Source organism: Notothenia coriiceps, unplaced genomic scaffold (assembly GCF_000735185.1).
Source record: "Notothenia coriiceps isolate Sejong01 unplaced genomic scaffold, NC01 NC01_scaffold00004413, whole genome shotgun sequence".
NCBI classification, from domain to species: domain Eukaryota; kingdom Metazoa; phylum Chordata; class Actinopteri; order Perciformes; family Nototheniidae; genus Notothenia; species Notothenia coriiceps.
In genome coordinates this window covers 28,318-37,994 of record NW_011337114.1, presented here as the reverse complement: position 1 = coordinate 37,994, position 9,677 = coordinate 28,318, and the positions used below count along the sequence as shown (strand labels likewise).

The 9,677-nt window shown below is 43.7% G+C and overlaps 1 protein-coding gene across 3 annotated transcripts; it reads right to left on the bottom strand.

Moving 5' to 3' along the window:
- Positions 1–188: 188 nt before the first annotated feature.
- On the bottom strand, positions 189–7,885 carry LOC104942263 (nuclear receptor subfamily 2 group F member 6-like). 3 transcript variants are annotated; one of them, XM_010767470.1, is made up of 6 exons: positions 7,793–7,885; positions 6,689–7,445; positions 4,945–5,039; positions 3,251–3,585; positions 2,809–3,055; positions 189–1,755 (listed from the first exon to the last, which is right to left on the bottom strand). In XM_010767470.1, the coding sequence occupies exons 2-6, from the start codon at positions 6,955–6,957 to the stop codon at positions 1,481–1,483; spliced, it is 1,221 nt and encodes a 406-aa protein (XP_010765772.1). In that variant the 5' UTR covers positions 6,958–7,445; positions 7,793–7,885; the 3' UTR covers positions 189–1,480. The 3 variants fall into 3 exon arrangements, with proteins under 3 accessions (XP_010765772.1, XP_010765774.1, XP_010765773.1); XM_010767472.1 differs by having other exon boundaries at positions 3,251–3,582; XM_010767471.1 differs by lacking the exon at positions 7,793–7,885 and adding an exon at positions 7,532–7,774.
- Between the last annotated feature and the right edge of the window lie 1,792 nt (positions 7,886–9,677).

The following is a 9,677-nucleotide window of genomic DNA, read 5'->3' as shown; positions in this document are numbered from 1 at the left end:
GTATATGTCTTAAGTGTAATTTGGCTTGGCTTTCTATTTTTTATGGACATGCTTTTATTTTGAAGGAGAGTTAGCGCTGTTGACAGGAAGTTGTTGTTGCTATGGAAACAACGTGACGGAGATTAACGGAGATAAATCATAATCTACATATAAAGACGGAAAAAGTAAACGATAAAGTTTATGGTTAAGTGTTAGCACCCCCCGAAGAGGCACAAGCTCTTACGTTGATATTGGAGATTTCAATAAAAAACGGGGAAAAAAACAACGAATATATTGAAACCCGGATAGTACTCCAATGAACGAATATTCGGGTACAGCCCTAATAACCCATTGATATATCTTCAGTTGTTTGTTTTAAAAGAACCCGAGTTGATGTCAGCCTGCTATTTCTCCAAAGAAAAAGAAAAAAGAAGCTTGATCCAAACATTGCTTGATAGCTGAATTCCCCCTGATTCAATGGGTCAAATCATGTTTTGTTTTTTTAGAGATACAAGACAAATGTTGGTGATGCTCAACCCAAATTCAGAATGAAAAACAAGGCAGTTGTCAAAAAGAAGGCGGTTTCTGGTGAACAACATTTACAGAGGTTTGTGTTAAGGAAATATCAGACTGAAGCATTCTGATGTCTAGTGAGGTATAAGTCCGCTCTCCTGTAACTGCGGCTTTATGACAGAAACAGTGAGCCCTGTGAATGTGTTTAAATGCATTGTTCTATTGATGGTCAGGCAGTCACAAGAGTCCGTTTATCTCTCTGCTTTGTGGACCAATTATTCTAATCAGAAGCCATCTCTGAGGATGAAATGATAGACTTTGGTGATTTTTCCTTGGTTTTGTTTTCTTTCTGGTTCCATATGATCCATTCCCTCCTCAGTGTTGAGCTAGAAGAGCTTTGCTTCATAAACAAGCTCTTACTTTGTCCCATATTCAGTTCACCACAGTTCAATTAGATCCACTCTAATCATGTAATTGTAATGTTATCAGTGTGGATAAAAAGGTCAATGTATCACAAAGGGTGAGCTGTGTAAAATGAGCCCAGTGTGGGGAAAATTGTTCTGCTGACGTTCAGCGGCGGGACCGTTTTGTCCTCTAGATGTATGTGTCGCGGGGTGCTGCTGCCCTCTACATGAAACTGGAGTGTCTTTAGTCACTGTTGCATGTGGGTGGTGGCATGACTGGCCGTGGTGGCCATATCGGAGCTCAGCATGAAAAGCTGTTCGCTGCCCTGAGACCTGGCACCAGAGCGACTGGGCTGGCAACAAGACAGATCCTGGCTGGCACTGGCTCCTCTCTTTACTGGAGGCCGTGTGGAGACAGAGGGATCATTTCATGAGAGTGAATAGAGTGGTTACAGTACAGGTCATATGACGGCCAGCTGGCACTGTAGTTTGATAACCACACAGATGGATAGTGATGAGTCAGGAGGTTTCCTGTGGGTCTTTGTCGTCACTAATCCCAGACGGAGACCTCATCCGCAAGCGGGCTACTGTCCTGGGACATACGGCCAGCTGATGGAGCTTCCGGAGAGCTGCATGTCACGAATCAGCGTCTCGATGGGGGTCTTTCCTACCAGGCGCATGAAAAAGAGCTGCGAGATGAGGCTGGCTGGAACGGCGCGCAGGGCAGGGAGGCGCAGGAGCAGGCGTCCGAAGCGCTGAGGCTGACTCGGGTACTGCATCCTCTCGTACTCCGTCAGAGCTACCTGAGCCTTCTCCTGCAGAGACTCCACGTGGACCGGGTCTGTTAGACCACAGGCGTCTGAGGGGGAGGGAGAAGGAGGCCGTTATTTAATAGTGTGGGCAGGTTACATAAAGAGTTGTGATGAGAAATCCAGGCAGATATAATAATAAAATGCCCCCGAGGTGAACACATAAAATATAGTGCCTCGGCATGTCTTCCCTGTAAAAACAAGACATTAAAAACGTATATCACAGCTTTAAAAAGGAATACAAGGATGGGGTCTTTTAAAAATATTTGAATGCTTTTGGATGAGGCAAACCCACAAGGCAAATTGTTTTAAAGGGAGGCCACTAAAACAAGTCTTAAAATTCAATGTGCTGCATGATGATCAGTGATGGCACTGAATTATGCAGCACATACGTTTTCATTAATAAGCCAGCAGATGGTGCCATTGTATAAATTCCCAGATGGAGGTTGCACATTTACCTGCAGCCCCACAGATATTTAGGCTGTATGTGACATTTTACATTTTAAAATATATAGTTTTCCAAGACGCTTACTTTGTGTGTTTAGTTCCTATCCATAGTTATAAAGAGAGGCGCGATAAATATTTAGAAAATTAAGATAGTAACATAACAGCCTGTATTCATTGCTTGACAAACACAACATAATTCAGTTTGGCTGCAATCCACTCATTTTAGCAGCATATTAAAAAGAAGAAAAACATCAATCAATCTACATCTATCTTTATGTATATGTGTATACATAGTCTAATAATGGTAAAGCATATACAATTAGATGGATGTATAGTTATGGCTGTCATGGAATTAAGATCAGTTTACTATTCATGTTTAGTTGTTGTTTAATTGATTAGCATTTTCTTTGGCTCTGTGGGAGCTTTTTTTAAGTGGGAAAAAGATAGTCCAGGTGATGTCATCAGCGTTATGTTGGCTGATGTCTGAATACGATTAATTTTAAAGCATTGGATGTGCAGAGTTTAAAAGATGAATGAGAAACAACTTTATGGATAAGATTTAAAGGCTGGAGTGCCACTTTAGAATGCCTGAGGTGGTTGGGCAGCACATTGTGTTACGATAACATCAGATGGAACAGAAGAGCAGCAACAATCACCTGGTGAAAACAGCGCGATGGCCTTGAGGCAACTGTACTCAGCCGAGTCCACCTGCAGCCGGGTCAGCTTGTCCACCTGGTCCTGGAACACCCTCACCTGGTCCATGAAGGACACGACACGCTCTGCGGACATGGGCGAGGAGTGGAAGCCGGCTGCGGCCAACAAGGGGGCCATGTGTAATGGCAGGGCCGACTGGGCCGCATTGAGGATGAACAGCTCGCTCCAGCTCAGCCTCAGCAGAGCCACCTGTGGATTTGTGAGTGTGTTAATATGATTGACCTACACTGTCATCATTCATTTTTAATGTTCATTGTATTCATTGTATATTTATGTCTCCATGTAGACAACCTTTTCTCATGGAAACATGCCAAAGAATAGTATCTGATAACCAGGGAATAACTGCCACATATCCAAACACAATTTAAAATCTAATCTGCTAACCTGATCTGAAACAGGCAGCTCGGGAAAATAAGGGATGCTCCTGGCCCATTCCACGGTGCTGAAGAGTAGCCTTGCAGCCAGTTCACAGATGTTATCGATCCCCATGGCGTTATCCGGTCCGGCCTGCTGGTTGTACTGGTGACCAAACCTACTGCTGGGGTACGGCTCTGCTCGCAGCAGCTGGGAAATGAGCTCAGACACCGGCTGACCTCCGCCACTCCCTCCGTTGTTGTTGTTGTTGTAGAAGTCGCCACCTCCAAGGCCGCTTGCTCCACCTAAGGGCGTGATGGAGGGGCTGAGGCTCGGCTGAGGTGGGATCCGACCGCGTTGAACTGCTGTAGTTTAGTTGGGGTACAAAGGGGAGGAGAGGAAGGGTGGGGAGGAAACAAAGAGAGAAGAAAGAGAAGAGATGGAAGCAAAAGGAATGGGAAAAGGGCAGATAAAAAGAGACGGAAGATGAAGGTAAAGGGGAGGTATAGGAAGGGATTTGGAGAAGAAAACGGAGGGAAAGAAAACTTAAAACTGAGTTCAGCCAGCGGTGAATGTCAGATTATCAGAATACAGGCACAATCAAGTCTAGATTGATTCCTCAAGAAAAGCTTGAAAGTGAGGGGACTCATTCTTGTCAGGTTTGATGAAGGTTATCTATGGAAATGAAACAAAGACTCCGAGACAAAAGATTACTCTCCATTCAAAATTCAAACCTCTGAAATATTTATTCTGGAGGGGAATTACAGCACGCTATTTAATTAACATTTAACCATAATCTTAATACACATAGATTTGATCCTGCGCTCCAAATCACCCTAGGAGAAAGAACATCAATACAGACACATTGACTTCCAAAACAAAGCAGCAGGGCAGAATACTGGATAGAGTTAAGTTAATTTGTGCGTATTCATGCTGTAAGCATCTGTTCTGTCTAGGTGTCCTTGAGCAACAGACTCCAGCCTGAGTAATGCTCTGTAGCTGACCCTGACCTCTCTGTGGAGATGGTCAAGCAGTGGCAATCTCTCTGCAGGGAGCAATAATGAGTCTCATTAGCAAGCTTTACGATCTGTGAGTATTAGAGGGGGAAAACAATTGTTCTAAAAATCGAACGAACCAGGTCAAAATAACGTGATTGTTTTTTGTTTAAACATCGGCATGACGTTGAACAATACTTCAATCTGGGCTCTGCCACTTAAGTTGAAAACCCTGTATTGGATTTTGTTTGATTTAGCCAACAAGGCAGAGGGTTTGTGCAGCTTCACCCAGAGGCTTAAGGCTCTGGGAAGCAGGTGTCTTAGCACTGTATTCCTCTCAGTCACTCTTAAACAGGCACTAGATTAAGCCACTTAGCACATGGCATTGAGCTGACACGCATGGCTTCCTTTGCCATGATAGGGCCTAGACAGCCATGTGTGGCATTTTCCCTGCACTATGGAGCCCATGGAGCAGAAGAAACAAGATAACATTGAAGGCAAATTTAACTATTATTTGTTATTGTCCTAAGAGCTGCTGATTGTAGTAATGGAATGTCTCTCTGATAATCTTCAGTAAAGGAAATATCAATTATTTTCATTTTTTACATTAATTCACTTTCAGTATTTGCCATATTGCTCATGCGCAGTGGCAGTGTGTCCCACAGTCTCAAATAATTTCTTAAGGGATCAAAATCGATTGCGGATTTACAGATCAGGGTAGGCAGATACCTTCTTTGCGCATGCCAACACGGAAACATTTCTTCAGTCGACAGTACTGGCACTGGTTCCTGTGGTGCTGGTCAATCTGACACTCTCTGTTTGACCTGAGGACATAAACACATGATATTGCTGATTATTGCTTACCAACATAATAATTTAGTCCGATGACATGCAGACTGTGTGATTTGCTTTCAACAAGTGGTTTTGTGACTTTACTGGTTTTCATGAAGATGATAAAAACTATCCAACCCTGATGGCAAAAGTGCAATCAATCATTCCTTTACTGCTGCAAAGTGTATGTCAAACTTTTGAATGTACATCATATAACAAAAACTGTCATATTGATTATATAATTGTCTATGCGATGATACAAAGACTTCCTTTTTAAAGTGCTCTCAAACATTAATATTGCATCAGATTTACCACAAGGCCTCAGAGAATGTTACTATGCTTAGAAAGCATGATGACTGTTTCATTCAGTGTTACTTCTTCCACATACAGTATTGTTCTCATCTGTAGTGTACAACATACTCTTTCATATTTACTCAACTATAAAGTAGAGCAGAGACAATTGGTTGTGAACTCAATAAACAGAAAACACTGTCTGCTACTTTTTTGATAATCAGTTCATTGTTACAATAATTTTCAAGCGCAACATGCCAAATCTTCCGTGTAAAATCTTTCAAATTCTAGTTCTGATTGTTTTGTTCACACCAAACAAGTATCATGAAATTACCAGCATGGGCTCCTAGAAATTGTAAATGGTATATTTTTTATAGAACATAAACCTAAATCAATTCACTGAGAGAAATACTAAAAGATTGAGATATATTGGAAAAAGTAATTTGCAGCCCTTCATTCAAGACAATATTGGCACTGAAATAGTTTGACTTAAACATCTCACTGAGTCCGACCGACTTTGCACAATCTGATTTTTACCTTGCGGTATAAGGCAATGGAACTTGCTTCCACTTGAGCTTAAAATGTGCAGACTTTTCAGACTATGTTATAGTTGTAGATAGATGTGTTGTAGAGATCATAGTAGTGGTGTTGCTATACATTAATATTTTAACTGCCTGTTTGCTGTTTACCTGCCCATGGACTGGAGATGAACATTAGATATATCAGGCATAACATGTTATAATTATTCTAATTATAGCAAACAGTCCCAGGCTGCAGTTTCTCTATTGAATTTGGATATTATGCAGAAACTCTATATATGTTTTGATGTACGGCAAGCTTCACAATCATTATACTCTAGCAAACTAGGGATGCAATTACCAATAGTTCTGCCCCAATTTACCCATTTATTAAATACAACTCGTTTTTAAATCAGACCATGAAAAATCACAAAGATATGTAGTTATTATCAGAGAGGACTAACAGCAGGCACATTTGTGATGATGGAACCAGACAATGTGTGGCATGTTTGATTGAAAACTTAAATCCTTAGCAGAACAGAAATAGAAAATATATTGATAGTTTCAGTGCCATAGAGACACCTTTAAAAATGTAAATGCTAGGCTATATTTGTGGTTCCCTGTATTCCTTTTATTTTTACATTTGCTTTACAAAACACTCAATTACATTAGAAAGACAACAGCCTCGTTGCTTATGCAAACAAAAAAATGTATTGATAGAGTATAACAATGTATAGCTAAGCTTACATTGTACCTTTTAGCAACTTGTATAAAAAAAACACACACGATACTATCAACAAACAAAACAAAAAACTACCCACAATGCCCCTCACCTGCATGTGTAGTTGAGATTCCTCCGCACGCTCCTCTTGAAGAAGCTCTTGCATCCCTCGCACGTGAACACGCCGTAGTGTTTCCCGCTGGACTTGTCCCCGCACACCACGCAGTCCACCACGCAGGACTTGTCATCGTCCCCGGCCTCCATGTCGCTTCCTCCCGCCTGCGGAGAGCCGTCTTCGTCCTCCCCCCTCAGGTAACTCTTTTCCCCCAGCCCGTTCGTGCCCCCGTTGGGATCTCCCCAGCCCCCACTCACCATGGCCATCGCTTGGTTACCGAACCACGGAGGAAGAAAATGGGACAGGCCACCAAGATGTCTGGCTGCTGTCAAGGTAACATAAATATAAGAAAGTCCAGAGTGTGTCTCTCCTCACCTGAAATGGATCAGTGTTGCCTGCTTGTTTGTGCTCACCTTCGTTAATCAAGGTAATTAGAGCTTATATTGGCAGAAAATAAAGAGTCCTCAGGCTTAATAAGCAGATGTCAATTAGAGAGAAAATAGGCTACAGCATTGAGAGGGAGGGTGTTTGGCAGAAAAAAGAGCGGTTCGGTCCCCTCCCACTCCACTATGACCTGGAAACAGTCAGTGTGGCAACTTTTAGTTTTGCATGCCTGAGGATTTAAATTCCCCCTATTCTTGTCTTCTTTCCTCCAGCTGTGTTGCTTTGGTCCTTTTCTTTACACCGATTCCTGAGATGGCTCAAAAGTAGCCTGCTCGATCGCTGCCTGGTCAAACGGTCTCATCCTGGGAACCTTTGCACAGGAAACAATGAGTAAAACATACAGTGCACATTCCACTAAAAGAGAGCAAAGGCTGAAAAGATATTCAAGCAAATTACATGGGGGGGAAAATCTGCCCTAGCACACCGCTGCACTCTCACACATGCACTCCCAGCTCTGTCTCTGTAGCAACAGTAATGGCTGAAAAAGGACCTCGGTGTAGCTCGCCTTAGCACATGCCTGGAGAGGCTTTGACCACCCCTCTTAAAGCACCCCATACACCAAATGTTATCCCTGCTTGCGCCAGTTATTCCTCATATAAGGTTGCTGTCTACCAAAAGATTGCCCCTAAATCCTTGTAGAAATAATGTCAAGCTTACCTGGATGTATATGTGGCTTTCCTTCCTTCAAATTAAATCCTTTTTCTTGCCCTAGATCTTCCTCCCATTCAGCGAGCCTGAGAGCGCAGACACAGCTCTCCTATTCTGCTGTAATCCCCTCAGCGGCAGCAGCATTGTGACCCACAATGAAGTCATTCCTCATCGAGCAAAAACAAGTTGATGTCCTCACAACAACATCACTCGCATGTGGCCGTGGGCCAGCTGCAGCAGACTGCGCTCACCTCCTAAATACACGAGTATAGATCCTCAACACAAGGAAGTGATCTGTCTCTTCTCTTCTTGTTGTAGCACGGCTGCTCGGTTGTGACAATGTCCTCCGTGCTGCTTCTTTCCCCAAAACAAAATAAAAAAGCAGCAGAACGTCCTTGTGCTCAGCCCTCCATAGTTCCTGTGGTCGCTCTCCAGGCACTCATGCGGACTTCTCTCTCACAGCCTTTTGTCAGTGCTTGCCCACCAGGAACTAATGACTTGCGGCCTAGCCCTCTGTGTGCTCCTCTTTCGTCCGTGTGTGTGTGTGTGTGAAGCCTTTGCCTATGGCTCAGGCAAAACAGGAGGTGGGGGTGGAAGGGGACGTCTGCTGCTCTCCCCCCCCCCCTCTTTCTCTCAGGCTTCAGAGTCCACAAATAAAATTATGATTGAAGAAAATGGCCACAGCCGGAAGAGAGGCTGGATTTTTTTTTTTCAGGGTTTTTTCTTCTTCTTCTTCCTCGCCCTCTTTCCCCTTGTCTGTTTCATCCAACCTATTTGTGTACTTGAGAGAGAGATCAAGCAAAGCAAGGAGGAGAGTGTGTGCAGAGGGGGGGAGGGGGCCGTGTGTGTGTGGTGTGTGTGTGTGTGTGTTGTTGTGTGTGTGCTGTGTGTGTGTTGTTGTGTGGTGTGTGTGGTGTGGTGGTGTGGGTGTGTGTGTTGTGTGTGTGTGTGTGTGTGTGTGTGTGTGTGTGTGTGTGTGGTGGTGTGTTGTGTGTGTGTTCCAGGGAATTCCTGACACTGCTTATTCAAGCCCTGCGGTTTTCCAATGGGTGCTTGCTGCCTTTATATGGCTAATTGGAAGTCAAAGAGCAAGAGAGTGGGCTGTGTGGGGCAGCAGACGACACACACACACACACACACACACACACACACCACACACACACACCACACACACACACACAGGAAGGATGTGGAAGGATCTCTCTCCTCAGAAGATGCAGAGAGCATGACCCTTGGCCTGAAAAAACACCCCGACAATACCAGATTACCCTAAAGCCTCGCTTGCAAATACAAGCCGAGCTGATGCCTGCCCTTTGTCTTTCAGAAAAGCATCAAAATGTCAGGGGTGAAGTTCCCACATTGCCATACATGATGTAAAAAGCCGTGCAAAGAAACAGAGTGAACTATTTTTTTTTTTTTTAATAAGAATTTCTCCAAAGGGAGATATATCTTTCCAACTCGAATAGCAACACTTTGATCTGGCGATGTGTGAGCAGCCACTCGAGATCAGCTTAATTGTCTTGGAAATAAAGGTCATCGTTTGTGGTCATTGTCCTCATTTGCTCAAGGCCCTCTGTTTGTGGGCCTTTGGTGGTGCACGCAGTGATCTTGTGTTTGAGGTTCCGGAGAGGTCAAACCAAGACCTTTCACACCTGCCACGCTAAAAGCCCAGGGTCAAGCGATAACCGGGGGGGGGCACAGCAGCCCTGGATAAGAGCTTTAAAAGATAAGTGATGAATCTGCTTGTAACATGTGCAGCTCTTCGGGGGTTGGGGGGGATGGCAGCGTAGATAGGGCCGAGATGAAAGTCCTCTGAACATTCACTAATGCAATTGTTGTCTTATCTGCAGAGCGTTTACAGACATTTTAAATGCATTCTTTTCCCCCTCAACAC